Below are 17,988 nucleotides of genomic sequence, written 5' to 3' on the forward strand. Positions count from 1 at the left end.
CCTAATACACACGAGCWATGGGGAATCGTGTTCGCCTTCACCTGGCACCTGCCTTATACCTTGATCTGGAATACAACGAAAAGACACAATTGTAATTTATCAGGTTCCAGAGGGCGACACTTAGACTTCTACAACATGATGACTCTTGTAACCAGAATGGAAACGCTGGTCGATTGAGTATATATCTGTCAATCCGMCTACAGAGTAAACTTGCAAACTTATATTATATATTCATGGTARCCTAACGTTCATATTCCCAGACGGAGGCAGCACTTAATGATATTGATCGATGATGTAAGGTTTATACGAGATGGCGTCGAATATGACATAACTGACAGCGCTTTTATCTCACTCTCTGGGAAAGATCATGATTCTAATAGCTGACAATGGGACTTATGACACTTGGCAGAGAGTAATAACGCCTCCATCTCATCATATGGTTCGCCTTCGTTTGCGACTGACCGATTACCCACATACCTATATTGCTTTGTATGTACAATATGTGATAAGATTATTTCTTGATTTGCTTTTCACTTTCTACTGTGCGAAAATATGTAGTAACAGGTAATCAATAAAATCAACTTGGAAGCCATAGACATTTTCCGTAAATGTGTAAGTGACCCAAAATATGCGCGACTTAGCGCAAGTTCTCATGGCAATGCAGCATAATATAATTTAGAATTTAGTTGGCGACCACTTAGCGTCGAGGTTGGAACTTTTTCGCAGCAATTTGTGGCCTGCACAGGTTGCGGAGTTGTTGGGTGAATTAATTTCTTTTTCCTGAATCGAAACTCCAGTCAGCAGTCAGTGATCGGTGGTCAGTTGGCAAGTGGAGCAAGTACTTTTGGCATGAAGCCTAAGAAAGGCGCATTTGCCAACTCCTCGTCGGGTTATGGCAAATCGCGCAACAGCTTTCGCAATAATGCGGGCAAGCAGGAGGAAGCCGATGCCAAGGTGGAGGAGAAGCTCAAGGCAGATAAATGCAAGGAGTTGCACTCGGAGAATGATCTGAACTCTGGTTTTGGCGATTACCTGCGTTCGCCGGAAGGTATGCTACATATAATACTTTTCATTAAAGATTTAGTGCGTCAGAGGTGTCAATTAAAAAATATATTCCATGTAAAATCGATAAATTATCATATGAGATATAACAGTTCGGACGGTATAAGATTTACTTAAGTATCGTCGAGAGATGTCAGTTGTTCGATCGTATATAAAGGACTATTCTTTTTTGACTTTAATTCATATTCTCACTATGAAAATTATTCTTAAAGCTAGACATTTATAAAATAATCTATTACGACTTTCCTATATTCTCATGAAGAACAGACATAATCTCTAAGACCCTTCACAAGCTGCCTACCAATAAATTTAAGTAATATCTGGAGCTGTATATATAGATCACTTAAGTCTCTTAAGGTTTCGTTCAAGTTAGTGTGAGCAAGTAAAGTTCTCATCTCTCAGGAATGGGTTCCAGGATATAGAGATGTTTCTGGGAACTGTGAAGCTGATGAACTAGCCACAACAGGTACCAGCCTACAATTAGACTCCGGAAAAGCGGGAATTTTTACGCCTCTTGCTAGTAAGTAGATATTTCGTCGATAAATATGTTATAAATTTAGCTGAGTTTCGGTGGAATCAATCGCTGACTTGCTCAACAAGAAGGCAAATGTGGCATGAATTGAATATGGAACACACATGCCGATTATTACAATTTAAAAGGAATTCTATAAGGACTCTGCAGGAGTACTACATGTCGCTGTCTAATATTCAATCATGCCAGTAGAATAGGAACGCCTTATAACGACTAATGTAGATGCTGTCAGAAGGTAGAAGAGTAGGAAACTATGAATAATCTTCTATGCGATTGTAAAGCTCCATATAGCAAAATTATCTCAACTTTCGGCCGAGAGTTTCCTGACGAAGTCTCAGAAATTGTTTAGATAAAACTTTTCGTACTGATGATCATCAGCAGCAGAGTTGAAATAGAGTGAGGGAATATTAATTCCGGTGGCATTAGAACGGGTCTTCTAAAGGCCTATGGTGTAAGACAAATAGATTGACACGCTCAATGAGAGCTTGATTGAGGTATTAACACACCCTCTTGCATTTAATTGCGCTGGATAATTAGGTACATACTTGCTTTCATGTATACAACGCTGATATTGCGAATGGAGAGCAGGCGTATTGAACATGATTATTATTTTTCCTTTTAGACCATCTTTACAGTGTGTAGAAAGTAGAAAATATTTTAAAGTGATTTTATAGCTAGCATGAATTACTATAATCATGGAAGGTATAAAGTACATTTGAAAATAATTGCTTTTATTATTTGATTCGCTTTATAGCCGTGGAGATTATGAAGCTCTTTGTTTTCGCCAACACCATYATGCTGATTGTTACAATGGCCTGGCCGAATTTCAAAGAGCAGTACTACATGTTGCGAGAATGGTTGGAGTCCTTCCAAGTGGCGCAGTAATTTGCGTAAGACAAATTAAGTAAGAAAAATTATTGCAAGAGAATTATAATATGAAAATTAACTAAAATATTAGAAAACAAAGCATACATATATKTATATTATATTATAACCAGAAATGCTATAATATAATCCAAGAAAGTGAAGAAAAATTAATACAATAACTGTTTATCAACATACTATATATTATATAACTATTACATATTGACATATAATAAGTTTGAAAAATGGTCGGACCCTTTATGCAGGGTGTGCTCCTCATGGGTATTATCTATTGGTATACCAAAGGTATGCTCTCGCTGATCAACGACTACTATCGCAACGAAATTCTGCGTAAGATACAAACTAACGAACCGCTGAATGAATCCGGCGATTTTATTTATGTCGATCAAATAGTCGAACATCATTTGGCGCAGATCAACGGTGGGGAGCCACAACAAGGTTTTGAGCAAATRACAAAAGAGTTGAGAATTAATAATACTAGTGATGTAGAAATGCAAAAGCAAGAAATAAAATATAAATACGTGGACATTAACGGCGTCTGCATACGTCAGCAACGTCTGCAAGAGTTCTTTAGATTAGTGAAAGTAACAAAAAATATTTGTTGGTTAAATGAGACGATTTGGACGACGGCAATATGAGCTACCACAATATATACATGAAAATATATTAAATATACTGTACACATACATATACTATACTTAAATGCGCCTAAACGTTGGCTTATATAAATGTCTATAAAAGAATTTGTTTAAAAATGTTGCAGGAAAATAATCAAACTTAAAAATGCTTATATACAAGCAATTACATATATATTATATATTTACTCAAACATATTTATTCACTCTATCTAACTATGTATAATGGTGTTTCGAATGCCATATCTAAAATGCGCGTAATGCGGAAAGATCTCAATTAAATGCCTAGGCATCTTCTCCAATACATATGTACGCTTTATACCCTACTCAGTATATTCTATAATCTATTCTTATTGCTTATTACACAATATTTGATTTTATTGACATTAAAGCTTACAATTTATCATCAATAATACAAACATGGTTATGAATCAACTTTGCTAAGAACTTAAATGATGTTTACGAATATACGTATAAATAAATATACAAAAATTATAAAGAAAATATTAAATAAAAACGAATTACAGTTACTCATATATGTTATAGTAGTTTAGATCTGTGCGCTTGGTATGCATAACTTAATCACGAGAGCAGCTTGAATAAAATCTCAGTATCCTGTGCATCGTTCTACACAAAACATTATATGTGTTCTCTAATTTGAAGAAGAAGATTTGTATTAGAATTTTAGATTTTTGGAGACTTTATAGTGATGAGTTTACTCCTCTCTTTCACAAAAAGAACTGGTGAGTATGAAGATTAAGCTGAGTACATGAGTACATATATAATTAGCTTAGGCAATTATCCTTAAATGGATGCGCATTAGTGACAATATTTACAAAAAAGGCGTAAGTCAAATCTGGTGTTCTGATTTTTTGCAAAAACTTGATCATATTTCCCATCTCTTCTTATCTAAAACTCGAATATAGGGTTTATCCGTAAAGTAATAGGACTGAGTCGATTTAAAAAAATTTATTGAAAAAATCGTTATAATTCTTTAAAATCGATGCATTGTTATAAGCTCGATTTGCAAGCATTGAAGGCGTCACGAAAGGCATTCTCCGGAATAGTCTTAAGAGCAGAAGTGCATGCCGATTCTAACCCTCTGTCGTCTCATAATGATTGCCTTTCATCGATCTTTTCAGGCAAGGAAACAAAATAAAAGTCCGGGGGACCACATTTGGGCTGTAGGACGGCTGCGGAAGCGTTGGGATACTGGTTTTGGCTGGGTAGCTAATCACGAAAAAGGTGGTGTGAGCCGGGTCATTGTCGTGGTGCAACTTCCAATCGGCTGCGATGTCTTGTCGGATCCGATTGAACCTTCGTTTGAGTCTCTCGAGAACTTCCACGTAAAATTTGGCGTTGACGGTTTGTTCAGGCGGAACAAATTCATGGTGGACGATGCCTTTAATGTCAAAAAAGGCAAGGAGCATCGTATTCACTTTGGATCTGCCCTCCAAAAAATATCTTAACAGAACTGCTGATATTGATTCAATTCAGCAGTGCGTCATTATTTCTACCTTGTATAGCTTCAATAAATAAGCGGAATGAAAGAATTCAGTGATGAAGGAGAATATACATATATGTTTGCTGTTGAGTCGTGGTAGAAAGTTATAATTTAGAAGTCTTAGCGTCCGTTTTCTCAATGTCTGATTACTAGCCATCAATCAGTCAAGTTCTAATTAACCTAACCAAGACACCTTCTTTCAGTTAAGAACCAGAATTTAACTGACAGACTGCTAAGTAGACCTTGAGAAAGCAGTTTTGTTTGTCGCGGAATCATATTTAGTCTTAAATGCCAAAGACCCGTGGCCAAAAAATACTGCTTTCGACTGATTAAAAATTACGCCCTTTCTAGACGGATAAAAGTATAGAAAAGTGATATAGAGAAAGCAATGAACGCCTTTCCTGTGCCTAACCCTGTTGCGATGGCAAATGAAGAAGGTTTTGCCATCACTTAAGACGAAAGAGGTATGGATCTTTAAGGAAAACCCCATATATATGCATAGTCTTATCGCATATTATTTATATTTGGCTCTGAATACTTAAAGAAAATATTTTATAGAAGTACATATGATTAGTTACTCGAGAAATTCAGTCCGAAAAATAAAAATATTCGAACCTTTATCATAGTTTCATCGATTAACAGACTCTCAAGATTAGAAGCCACAAAATAGACGAACAAACAAACGCTAGGAAAACAAATGAAGCTACCTGGCAACAATAACGTTTTTTAAATTCCTTGACTCAGTTATTATTCGTTTCCATATCAACACTGTACTGTTTCAAGCCGATTTCAAGTCAATTAGTTTGTTCAGTAACTCAATGCTAGAAGCACGATTTTTCATTTTTCAATATCACGAAAAAATAATTTTGTTTTCTTAAATATAAAATAATTTTCAATAAAACACAATCCAATGACCAGTTCGGAAGCATGGGAATCTTGGTGATTTAACAAAAACTAAAACTGTGTTTTTTATGCAACTAAATCCTTATAACATTTTCTTCCAGCTTATGGGCAACGTACGCGTCGCCATATTCGCTTATCAGCATCGGCATGGAGGCTTTGGCGGCACTTCACGATCACACAATACATTTCACCGATTTGAAGACACGAAACAAATTGTACTACACCATTGATAATCCAGGTGTGGGATTGGGTGCACGTAATCTCGCTGGACACTTCTCGCTGCCGATGTTCGCATATTCAGAAACTGTTATACGGCCAACCATACACATTGTGCGCTATCCAGATATGCACAAGTTGTTGCAATTACGTTGTATGTATAAAGTATTTCGGGATATTTTGGTTAATACTACCCTCTCATGATTTTGGGTGGAAAACCGTCTAACCTTTCTTAAAAAAGATACTGATTTGAGTTTCCTTGCTGCTTCTATTGCTTCTATCTTTAGTCAAAATTGTCTACAATTAATACGCTTCATCCGATATCCGTGTTTGTACTTTGAAACCCATCTGCGTCGAGAGTTTGAACGCCTCGTCCTGTCTGCGCTTTGTAGTAATCTTTTTTATCCTGGTGCATGAATGAATGAATATTCTGTACGATATTCTGAAAGTTAATGTCGTTTTGTATCCTTTTTTGTAAAGCTGATTCTCGATGGAAGGAGGGAGGAGATATARCAGGCGGTTCCAAAAAACTAGAACATAAATAATGGTCGAAACAGACCATTGAACTCATKTGTCACTGGGATTCACCGTTCGGAACATAAATGTCAGAATTTTTTCATTAAATGGAAAATAGTTGTCAAATAAAAAAAAAAAAAAAATAAATAAAAAAAAAAAAAATGTTTAGAAACATAAGAAACCTAAGCATCTTTATAATATTTAATGAATCCTCCAGTCATAAATCTACATACATAAGTGTGACGGACAAAGAAAAGGGCATATCCGCAGCTGAAGATAGTATTAACCCTAGTATTATGTGTGYCTWGCTSAGCTCCATGGATAGTTGAATTTKTCTTTTACGTTCCTTTTGAAATACCTACAATGTTTACCTAAAAATTTTTTTTTTTCAATAAATTATTATTAGGTAACAACGTCGTCAGCTATGTGGACATGCTTTTCTCCAACTACGACATGCTTATCACTCTAAGTGGATTCCCGGATTATTCATTCCGAATTTGGAATTGTCGTACCGGTAACTTATTGGTAGAGGTCGCTACTGGTATTAAATGCTCAGTACATTCGTTGCATTGCTCCAGCCGCACTTGGCCCATGATCATGCAGTTCTCGAAGTTCGAAAAAGCGATAGTCTTCTGGGAAATGCATTATACCGCCGAGGCTATGGTACTGCATGAGATATCGCGTGTTCAGTTGCCGAAATCGCATTTATTGAGTACGCAATTCGCCATGTGCTCGCAAAACGATGTGATGTATGTGGTGAATGATTTCGGTGTTGTGTTCAGTGTAAGTTGTAGATACAATTATTTACTAGTTACATACAAGATGTCTCGCAACGGTTTTTATTTTTATTTACAGATAGAAGTAGCACAATTCTTTTTGTCACGTCAGTGGGGCACCACATTTTCACACCATGACCAACCACAACCACACTGTTTATTTGCGCACAAGCAGGGTCTTATAGTGTCCAACGCCAACAGTGCGACATTGATAACTCATAAACGTAACAACTGGGCTGTAGAATGGGTATTGAAGGACATTCGTGTGCCGATTGTGAAGATTGTTTCCAACTTCGCCGGCGAAGCTTACGCTACCGACGATGTGGGCTCATTGTATCAACTGCAGGCGAGCGAGTACTATAGCACACTTGTCGACTTTTCCGTCTCGAACTATACGGTGGAAGACTTTACTATATTGCGTGGCCTGAAGGAGGAGAACCTACTCATACTCACACGTGGCAATATGCTGTGCGCTTTCGAAATAAGCCGCAACACCAAATACTCGTCGTTGCAAATACCGAACGGTTCATGCGTTGCCACGCACAATTCCTCGCCATTTGCTGCCGCCGGCACCACAGATGGTAAGGTGTACTTCTTGTCKTTCGAGAAGATACGTGCACCCACCATTTTACACATCATGGAGATCGATAAATATGGCATATCAGAGATATATTTAGCAAACCAAACCGGTCTAATCAAGACYATGAAAAACGAGTATAAAGAAATGGTTGTGGATTTTAAGTCCGAACGTTTTCTCATCGTAGTGCCGTTACTCAGTCGCTCGCACAAACGTATGCTGCACTTCTTCCTGATCGATCAGGATCATGCCCTGTCATTTTTRTCCCAAGACGAAATCAAAGACACTGATATTCCGTATGCGGATGAATTGTGGGTTTCTGCTTGGCTGGCGGACAAGCGTGTGGTCAATCGTCGTATGTATAACTTACAGAAGAAATATCGAAACATCACGTTGTTGGACGTYTCGAATAAGGATCATGTGGAACTTATCGCATTGCCGGTAGACAGTTTCTCGCTGGATATTTATTTTATACAGCATATGGACAAAGTGATCTTAATGCGCTCTTTAAATACGTTGCATATGGCATATGTATCGGGTGTGGCGGGTTCAAATCACATCATAACCTATGATGTTAGCACGCTAATGATACACTTTCGTCACCATAAGCGTAGCTCGAAGCCGTATGTGGTATGTCGGAAACTGTATTCCAGCTACTCACAGCGTCTCATAAGGCACATAAAAGAAATCTATAACAGCAAGTGAGTAAGATCCTTATATTTAAGATTTTTAGCTGAAGTTGCGAGTCGCTAGTTKAAATTGGGTTCGCATCAATCTCCGAACTAAGTCTCACAATTTCATAAGCTCCCAATTTTTAATGTTGTGTTAGCACCAACTGTCAGGGAACACATATAGTGTTCTATCTTCTTTGGTATTGCGTGAGTTACTATGCATGTRTGTATGTTTTGGACTTCCTCGAATTTCAGAGTCACCTTAAGACCTCAATTTCAACTCTTTTAGTTTGAGCTATCTATTTAAATAACTACTTTCAGATATCTGGCAGTTTTACTGGAATCTGGTTGTTTGAAGATTTCTCGCCTACCACCSCTTGCCGATAACCTACGAGAGAACACCGAGATACTCGAAGTACCAGTGGAGCTCGAGTTAGAACATGAGGTTGAAACACCTTCAACGGCATCGTTTACTAAGCAATTGATTTCGAAAGAAAATTATGACCGACGCGCTAATATTGACAAACGGCTGGCTCAATTGGAGGAGGAAGTGCGTGCCCTCATTGACTACGACATCGCAGTAACGGGCAAAACTCAAGGTATTTACCGGAAATTTTGCCTTAACTACGCCTGGTTGAATCAGCTGAATGCTGAGGCGCGTAAAGTCTGCGAAATCGAACACAATTCACTAATGGAGAGCATTCTGGATAAGAGTCGCATACGTGATTGGATTATGAATTTGATTGCGCAAAATTCGTTGAAGATCAGCACGAAAGTTCGTGCAATCTTTGCGAACAACGCATTCGAGAACTATTCACTGAGTAAAGTGCAGAAAGACATGATGGATTTTTTCGACTTATATCGTTTTCAAGACTTCGAACCGCTCGAAGAGGACCAAGAAACCGAAGAAATTGTACCGCAAAAAGAAATTGTCGGCACTACTAGCGTTGTGTTTGCTATACCTGCTGATGAAGYTGAGGCGGAAGTTGAAGTGCCTGCTGCTGTCGTGAAGAAGAAACGGAAGCTGTATAAAATTGTGGGTAATGTCTTTGAGCATCTAATGTCGGAGGATTTCCAAATGCAGGATATAACTTGGGTTACGGCGAACCAGATGTGCAACCATGACATAAAATTCAAGGTGAGCTGGCTTTCTATGTACGGTCTCTTCTCTTAAGTACCCTGCAACTGATCTTATGCTTTCTTACTCTCTCTATCTACTGCTAAAACTATCCCTCAGGTTCTTTTGGATGTGCCGCTACGCGAAGAGTACAATAAATTGTTCGAACAAGAAAAACTTTACAAAGAAGAAATCATGAAAAGTATTATAAAAACAAATACGTCGCTGACCCATATTTATACCGATATGAACATCATGCTCTCACTATTGGGTATGAAAACATTCACGCCGCAGCAGTTATCGGTGCCAGTACTAATGAACGATGAGGTTTTGGAACGTATAATGACGGTAAGAAAAGGGAGGATCAACTCTTGACACTAATTTCGGTATTATTTAATATCTGATTTCCTGATTCCCTATAGGTTGATGATTCTGAGATTAAAGCGATCAATAGACGTGCCAAAAAAGCGGTGGTTAGCGATCAGAAACGTGGACGCATGCTGCTGTGGTCTATTGATTTTTGGATGCGTGCGCTGAATACCATGATGGATGGCGTGTTGGAGAAATTGTGGGAAGAGGAGATCAAGAAGACGCCACCAGAGCCAGAATTTATGTCGAAACGGCAACCGCACGAATACACCTTGGAGGATCAAAAACTACTGCGTATATATGAGGAAACTTTACGCATACTAACCGAAGATCGCAATAAATATTTACGCATACTGAATGTGAACGAACGCAAAACGAACGAGTTGAAAATCAACTATATTCATAAATTTAATGAACGCTGCGCTCAAATGGCGATACTTAAGCTAAAATATGATTTTGCTTTGAAACATTTTCGCGTGCGCTTACTCGGTTTGAAGGTGTCTTTCTATCAGCGTGTGACCTTACGTAATTCCATTGCAGATTTGAGGTTAGTAGCACTAACTTTATGAACAATTCTATAAAGAATGCATCACTTGCAACTGAAATTGTAGAGTTGAAACCGAAAAGGCCAATGAGTACACTAATCGTTATGTGAAACTGATTGAATTCTCCGAGAAATCCATCGCTGATATCAAACAGGATATGGAGACCTTAAACGCACGTGACAAAACTATTGAACGACAATTTAAAGGCAACTTTCTCGCGAATGCACCGACTTTTTCGCATGAATTGAGTAAACTATTTAGGCGACGCCCCAAAATGCAGCAACGCTCATTTCAAGCGGCTTTGGTGTGCCACGAGGTCGCTGCGCGTTTGGTTCATAAGAGCCGTTTCACGTTCCCCTTACCCGTCGAAGTGCAGGAGTACTTTACTAGTTTGCACCATTTAGACGATATACAAAATGCGCCACATCAACTAGAACCAAAGTATTGGGATCAATTCGTGCGCTTGCGACGACAAAAAATCGAGAATGAGCTTAAGATTAAAGGTCAAGGCTTCCATTTGACCGATTCACAGGACAAATTAAATAATTCCATAACTGACTTGAATAATTTGAGAAGTCTGAAACAGCAGATGATGTCAGAAACGGATCGCCTATCGGGACAGTATGTGAGTATGAATAGTAAGATAAGTGTGGAAACCGAAACAGGTAATATTCACTTGGTTGGCTAAATTAAGTTTGAGGTAAAGTGAGTATTAAGAAAGACATCTCAGGACAGAATCTCATTTAAATTACGAGTAACTAAATTTTTCTGCTCATTCGATCTCGAATATGTCGAGTYCTCTGGTAATATAATTTTTTACATTTTAGTTCAATATCGTACAAAATCAACGCTTGGAATTGGTGTTGCCTTTGGGTCAGGTGGAAACATCCATCGGTGGGTCCATGAAGAATTTACAAAACTGTATTCTAATGAACATTGACGATATAAACGATGTGAATAGCTTAATCAAGGTAAGAATACTACTARGGTGTTATGTTAAAATTGAGCATTTTAGTTAAATACACAGTTTTATTTTTTCTAATGACTCTATAGAAAGCTGGTGCTAAGAAACTGCGCACAATGCAACGTTTGGCCGTCTTTCGACGACAGGTGCTCTACAAAGAGTGGGAGCATAAAATGTATCGTGCAAACATTGATTATCTCAAGTATATGTTGGAAGTCATCGAGAAGTGTAAGGTAAGCAGTAAGCTTTAATATTGAAGCCTGAAAAGAGCCTGTTGGTGCGCGTTGAAGTTTTTTATCATTTTCATTATTTTTTTAAGGTCACCGCCGAATTTCTACAATTATTGCGAAAATGGAAGAAAATTAAGGAAGAGCGTATCAAACTATCCCGAATAGGCAGTATCGATCAGTTAATTGAACAGCGCGTAACGGCATACCGCAAAAATTTAGACCGCATGTAAGTTCGACTAATAAGATATGTAAAAGTTGTTTAATGAAATAAGGAAGAGTTAGGCTATGAATTTGAGTTATCAGCTTTAATCYAAGAAATAATATGTTTTGAAGCTCTTTTGTGTTGAAGGAACGAATTGTTGGAACCTAATGKCGAGTCTTGTCAGCGAAGAAAGTTCAATTTGAATACAGTCAATCAAGTCAACCAGACAGTGGTGGACCCAAATTTGTATACTTTTACATACTGTTTCCTCAACAGTTTACTGTTTTGTTTTTAAAAATTTWGTTTATTTTTTCCAATAATTAGTCGAATAAATTTTAAAGCCTAGATGTGCTTCAGATTCGGTTGGGTTAGATGGGTGATCCCACATCATCCGATCATAAACTCATAATCCGAAAGTAATGCAATGCTGCCTATACTAAACTTCTGAGAACATTTCTAGCATTAAATAATATGCTAATAAGTTTCAGAAAATTTTCATAGTATTTTGAACYGTATAGATTATTTTCGATACACCCAAACTTTATTTTCTAGAATYTTTTTTGACTTTACAACGCAATTTTCAAGCTGAAGATACTGTATACCAAATGTTGTTTTTTTCTTTCAACCCAGCAATGAGAAAATAGTTGTATGTAAAGATCAAATAGTTGAGGTAAAACGCAAAAATCAGGCATTAAATCGATCCATCGATGAGGTTAAAGTAGATGTAGCCCTATTTACCGCAAATCGGGATACTCTCTTGGAAGAGAAACTGCAAAGAGAGCGCAATGAAAGGTAAATCTATACTCTCTGCCAATGTATCATGTTTTCCAATTTAACTGTTTTCCCTGCCCACAGCATGGAAAAGGTGAAACGGCACAGCTACTTGATTAACGAAGTGCGACAGGATTATGCGCATATATTGGAGCTGAAGACGATTTTAGAATTACAACGTTTGCGCACCTTCCCAACCTTAGGACCACCACCCGATGATTGTGGACAGCCAATGAATTAATACAAGTTCTTCATTTTAACCAAGAATTTATGTTTATTTTATAATAATTGTTACTTATTTATGCCGGAGAATACAAGATGGTGGCATTTTATGTGACATCAGTTTAGCGACGCTCTCAGCGGGTGCAAACGTGGACGTCGGGAAAATAGCTGATTTATAGCAACCATTGCATTCTCTCATTACTGGATGCATTATATATGTACATACATATTTATGTACATAATATATATACATATGTTTATGTATGTTATTAGTTTTGATTTACAATATATTCACTATGTCAAAACAATAAAGATCTTCTATTACTTAGCAGCTTATATTAAAGTAAAAAGTAAAACACTAATAGAGTTAAAAATATGTGCATAAACGCCCAGGTAAAGTATAAACTGTGGAAAAATGGAAAAACCTTCAATTAAGATTTTCGATTCTTTCGATTTACACTGCTGCTCACCGTGTGATCTTCCATTTGCTGGCGTTCTCCTGAAAGGGTTCACGATGCAGATACTTCTGTATGCCAATTACAAACTCTCTTATGTAGTTATCATAGTCTAGGGTTTCCAAGTTCCATGTTAAATGTTGTGCTGGTGTACTCTGCAGTAATTCTTGAAAGTAGTAACGACTTTGGTTTTTGAAAATCCACTCATTCAGTGAGAAGGTGCGACCTGTCCATGGAAGATACCTAAAATTGTATATCTTTATGCTGCATATTGAAGTGTTTACCTGCCAAGCAAGCTTGTCTAAACTTTTTTGCAATCGGCAAAACAAATTTTCGCTTCTGCCGCAACAAGGTTAGCAGATCCATCAATAAAGCGGGCACATAGTGTAGTAAAATAACAGCGATTTCGTGTAACATGAAGCTTTTCCGGTACTTGAAGTATGGATACATCAAAATACGCTTGGTCGGATAGATACGCGACCACTTTAGCGTCAGACAGCCTAGGCGCGCCCATGTAATGGGATTTGTAACACCCGAAGTAGCGTTGGCAATGTAAACTCTAGCGGAGATAATGTTTAATATACACATTCAATGATATCGATTTATAAATTAACGTTACAAACCTGCCCAGCGTTGCCTTTTGTGCCATCAATATCAATGTATTGACCACAAAGTCCACCGGTATTATGTCGCAAATGATGTCCTTATCGCCTAATATGCTGCTGATTGTACCCTTACCGATTTCCATCATAATGCCGGTGATGCCTTGTATGTTGTCGATCCAGCCGGGATATGGTTCACGATGCGCTGCCGTCACGATCGATGGACGTACGATTACAATTGGTATACACTGTTTGTAATCATTCACAATTTGCTCGGCGATCGATTTGGTGAAGGTGTAAGTGTTCGGATGAGGACCCTTTGAGAAAGTTGGTTAATTTGAAMAGARAGTACTGTTARAACCTTGGAAAATTGTTTCTTACAAATCTTAAACAATAAAAATAGTTTTCRTGTTATTGGGTTYGAGGTAAAAACTCCTTCAAAACTGAGWAACGCATYGCAAGAARCTGGTTTTAGCGCYGATGCCAATGAAATTTAGCCAGTATTTTCTGCATTTCAAAGCCTAAAGYYATTTCGAAAAATGATGTAGCAACAAGTCCTTTACAACTTTCGCACTTTCTCTTTGGGCTGAACTTCTGCTTTTACGTAGCTTAATATCACTTGATACGCATTTAAAATAGTATTCGAATCTGATGGATTTTCGGTAGTAGAAAGTACATTTCTAATTTKGTCRGAAGCTTCGCCCGAGACCATWTCTTAAATACATTACCTCTACCGACGCTTAGTTGACTGAAAAAGGAACATTTTGCCGGCAAATGTCTCAAAGTTAGTTACTAACCTTAATATAATTGGCTAAGCTGTTGAAATAAGCATCTGGTATTTTGTTGGTGCAATCAACGAACATTTTCCAGTTAACGGGCGGCAAAGTGGGATATATCAATTCATCGACAAATTTACGCCCCGGATTGCAATACGCCGTCGAGACGTAGACGAAGCTCTGTACGAAAGATGCGCATAGGAGTTAGTAACTTGACGCAGCATTAAAATATAAGTACTACCTTCAGCTGTGGCATTTCCTTGCATAACTCCAGCAGATGCCAAGTGCCGATGGCGTTCACGCGTGCGGCGACTTTCAAGCGCTCATTGAAGCGCACTGTGGCGGCGCTGTGGAAAATGATCTGCACATGCGTGCACAAGCGATGGCGGTCCGAGGGGCTTAAACCTGAAAAAAATAAATAAATGAAAAAAGCAATAGTAAAGTATGAAGCTACTAATTTACTAACGTCACTCACCGAAATCGTCACACTCAATGTTACCCTTCAGGTAGACCAGTTTTTCCAGCCGCTCCGGATAATGCGTGCGCAGGCGTTGAAAAATTTTATGCTGCACAAAATCCTGATAACGTTGCGCCACCGTTTGGCCGCTCTTCTCGCGTATTAACATGTAAATGTGAGCGATTTGTGGAAAACTCCAAAGCAACTTCTCCAACAGCGTTTTGCCTACGAAGCCAGTGGCGCCTAAATGAAAAAAAAATAATGTAAAATGGAAATTTGCGAGCAAAACAACTACGAGGGTAGTTACAAAGGACTGGGTGACTCTTTCAATAACAGCTTAATAAGTGTGTTCAGTGCTCTACTCAAAGCTTAAGAAAGCAGTATGAACTGGAGAACAAATAGGTACTTCAATGTCATGGATTGCTTTTGGTTCAGAAAATGGTTTGTAGAAATTCTTTGAAGAGTTCGGCTTCTATAGTGAACCATCGTTGTCTTTGTCGAACAAAGTAAATTTTAAGTAAGACCGCCATAAGTCTATAAAGGTCTCTTATTTAAAGTTTTCTTTGATCTATGGAGTATTATGATGTATCCAGGTTTCGACGTTTCAACAACGAGTAGGTCGAGAAGAAACTGGCTTGGCTCCAATTGGCGCCACATTGCTAAAAAAAGAAACTGACTGACTATTGTTAGCTCGGCTATAACCGCTTAAACGATTTCTACGCCGGTAAAGAAGAAGAAGTTTCCAGCCCCTCTCGAGTTCAGCCACCAGAATTTTGTCAAAATTWGACAGTTTTTTTTAACAAATGACAACAGCAGCGTTGCATTTAGATTTATATATGTCACACTTCACATTCAAATAGTCACGGCTTTATAAAGCTACTCTCGTATAAAAATCTCTACAACCGTATAATTTTCTGAAAAGCTTTTCCATTTACAGTTGATCAAACAAATTAATTTTTTCGCCTTCCAACTCACCCGTTACAAAAATCTCTGCGTCCTGGTAGAAATCCTCGGGTTCGGACATACTGCTTCAGAAACGTGGTACAAACTCTTATACATATATTTGGGTATTTATTGCATAAACTCCTTTGTTRTTGTTGCTTTGTTTTGCAATTTTAATAAAATTTAGATTTTCCGCGTTGCTGCCATGCAAACACTCCACCGAGCCGAATGAAAGTGAAAAGTGTTGTGCGAAAGTAAATTGTTGGTAGCGGCGATATTCGAAAACAACATCAACATCCTAAGAAAACAAGTTTTCCAGTGAGTATTTCATAGACGCTCTGCTTCAGCGACTTTATGCGGCTATGTGCAACAATTTGTGGCAACACACAACCATTGTAAAGTGGTGTTTGAGAAATGAATGAATTTTTGCTTTACAGTTATTCGCAACATTTGCAAATTTGGCGGGAAACGGTTTTTTTTAATGACTCTCCCTTTCGCTAACGCTCTCTTTTTATTTAGCTTACCTCTTGCAACTTAGCGCTTTTCCAAAAATGTGTCTGTCTGTACATAGGTGCTATTTTTGCGGCTCACTTGAATGTTTCAATGATGCAATCTGCCGTTTAACCATAACCTGCTTCTAATGCTTTTGCGGATTGTTTACTATTAAGTAACAGTGTCGAGAAAAATATATGAAGCGCAGATCATCTTAGTTTTTTTTTCAAATATTCCTCTACTTAAAGGGTGGTTTCATAAAAAAAAAAAACTGGTATGTCGTAGTTGATTTTCAGTATGGATCAGTGATCTGACGAACCTAAAGTAAGATAGAGTAGTTCTCCGTTCCCACGACAGTCGGAACCGGACTCGGATTATTATCCGGCCGAGAACTGTCAACTCAGCACAATGCTTCTGTATTTTTTTAAGAATGTTTTCTGCCTCTAGAACAGCATCATCCTTACCTAAAACAATTATATGTAAAGAGAAAATTACTTGACTAAGTTGTCCATTTTTGATATACATATGTATTTCGGCCTACAAAATTGACGGTGACGACGACTTCTTGCTTCATGAACGCTACTATATGTACATTCTTTTTCTTTGACCTTCGCTATATGAGCTTTTGATAAGTTCTTAGCAGATCCGACGTTTTCAAGCCAAATTTTGTTCGGCAATGAGGCCGATTTSTGACCAATGGGTCTATAAACAAGCAATATTGCCACATTTTTGCGACGAAGAGTAACCTGAAGTAATTCAAGAGTTGTCATTTAATCTAGAAAATACAACTACAACGGTTTGGTGTGGTTTGTGAATCGGTGGATTCATTGGTCCATATTTCTTCAATTAATGGATTTATTGGGAGAACACTTTGGTGAGGTGAGCAGATAATTTCAAGGTTTGGGCGGCCGATTGCCCACTAAGAACGTGTGATATCACATTGTTAGACTTTCTTCTKTCTAAAGTATATGTGGGCAATCCAGCTTCGATTGGAGCAAAATATCATGCGTGTTATTCGGCAGTTACAAGTCGAAATGCTCGAACAAGTCATCGAAAATTGGACTCAGCGAATGGACCCTCTGMGACTTAGCCGTGACCAACATTTGAAAGAGATAATCTTCAAAAATTAGGGAACCTCGAAATGGATCACCCTTTATAATATACATTACTGATGCATTTACATAACATACTCTTTCTAAAAATCGTCTATATATTCAGAAATAAATACTTTTTCTACTTTAATTGGCAGTGGCGAGGAAAGATTAGACTCMAAGATTGTAAATAACAATTATTTATAAGCTAGAGAAGTGGAATTTCATACCCATTTCCAGGCTGTATGGAACCCAGTTTCAAGGTATTACTTAGACATACTCTATTTAAATATGACAGAAATATTGTACTATAATTCGCCAGATGCTGCGATAATCAGGTGTTTATAGATATGTAGTAGGAATATTGAGGTTTTGTCGAATTGAATTGAGTATAATGATCAGTGCACATTTTATATTCTGCGAACTCTAGAAGACGCAAAGCGGGCATAAGCTTACTAAATGCATCTCTGTAGGGG

At 37.9% G+C, this 17,988-nt stretch overlaps 4 protein-coding genes across 5 annotated transcripts; 3 read left to right on the forward strand and 1 right to left on the reverse strand.

Annotated features, from left to right (window-relative positions):
• Positions 1–686: 686 nt before the first annotated feature.
• LOC108977811 lies at positions 687–2,493 on the forward strand. The gene is made up of 2 exons (XM_018947727.1): positions 687–1,048; positions 2,349–2,493. The coding sequence occupies exons 1-2, from the start codon at positions 850–852 to the stop codon at positions 2,477–2,479; spliced, it is 330 nt and encodes a 109-aa protein (XP_018803272.1). The 5' UTR covers positions 687–849; the 3' UTR covers positions 2,480–2,493.
• Positions 2,494–2,693: 200 nt separating this feature from the next.
• On the forward strand, positions 2,694–3,650 carry LOC108977810. The gene has a single exon (XM_018947726.1). It carries the CDS (start codon positions 2,704–2,706, stop codon positions 3,115–3,117), a length of 414 nt encoding a protein of 137 aa, XP_018803271.1. The 5' UTR covers positions 2,694–2,703; the 3' UTR covers positions 3,118–3,650.
• Positions 3,651–5,448: 1,798 nt separating this feature from the next.
• Positions 5,449–12,994, forward strand: LOC108977871. The gene is made up of 13 exons (XM_018947833.1): positions 5,449–5,557; positions 5,623–5,891; positions 6,660–7,036; positions 7,109–8,307; positions 8,599–9,415; positions 9,515–9,742; positions 9,817–10,310; positions 10,375–10,933; positions 11,136–11,279; positions 11,362–11,505; positions 11,592–11,728; positions 12,335–12,496; positions 12,560–12,994. Exons 1-13 carry the CDS (start codon positions 5,529–5,531, stop codon positions 12,714–12,716), a joined length of 4,716 nt encoding a protein of 1,571 aa, XP_018803378.1. The 5' UTR covers positions 5,449–5,528; the 3' UTR covers positions 12,717–12,994.
• A 22-nt stretch (positions 12,995–13,016) lies between these two features.
• Positions 13,017–16,143, reverse strand: LOC108977872 (putative fatty acyl-CoA reductase CG5065). 2 transcript variants are annotated; one of them, XM_018947834.1, is made up of 8 exons: positions 15,963–16,143; positions 15,006–15,230; positions 14,772–14,935; positions 14,552–14,710; positions 13,776–14,071; positions 13,437–13,711; positions 13,168–13,378; positions 13,017–13,102 (listed from the first exon to the last, which is right to left on the reverse strand). In XM_018947834.1, exons 1-8 carry the CDS (start codon positions 16,009–16,011, stop codon positions 13,036–13,038), a joined length of 1,446 nt encoding a protein of 481 aa, XP_018803379.1. In that variant the 5' UTR covers positions 16,012–16,143; the 3' UTR covers positions 13,017–13,035. The 2 variants fall into 2 exon arrangements, with proteins under 2 accessions (XP_018803379.1, XP_018803381.1); XM_018947836.1 differs by lacking the exon at positions 13,017–13,102 and having other exon boundaries at positions 13,271–13,395.
• Between the last annotated feature and the right edge of the window lie 1,845 nt (positions 16,144–17,988).

Source organism: Bactrocera latifrons, unplaced genomic scaffold (genome assembly GCF_001853355.1).
Source record: "Bactrocera latifrons isolate USDA-ARS-PBARC rearing strain unplaced genomic scaffold, ASM185335v1 scaffold_96, whole genome shotgun sequence".
NCBI lineage: Eukaryota > Metazoa > Arthropoda > Insecta > Diptera > Tephritidae > Bactrocera > Bactrocera latifrons.

Coding starts and splice junctions, on each gene's coding strand:
- LOC108977872 (XM_018947834.1), bottom strand. CDS start 16,011: ATGTCCGAACCCGAGGATTTCTACCAGGACGCAGAGATTTTTGTAACG. Junction 13,379..13,436: donor TAGACAAGCTTGCTTGGCAG/GTAAACACTTCA, acceptor TTCCATGGACAG/GTCGCACCTTCTCACTGAAT. Junction 13,103..13,167: donor AGCAAATGGAAGATCACACG/GTGAGCAGCAGT, acceptor ATTTTTCCACAG/TTTATACTTTACCTGGGCGT.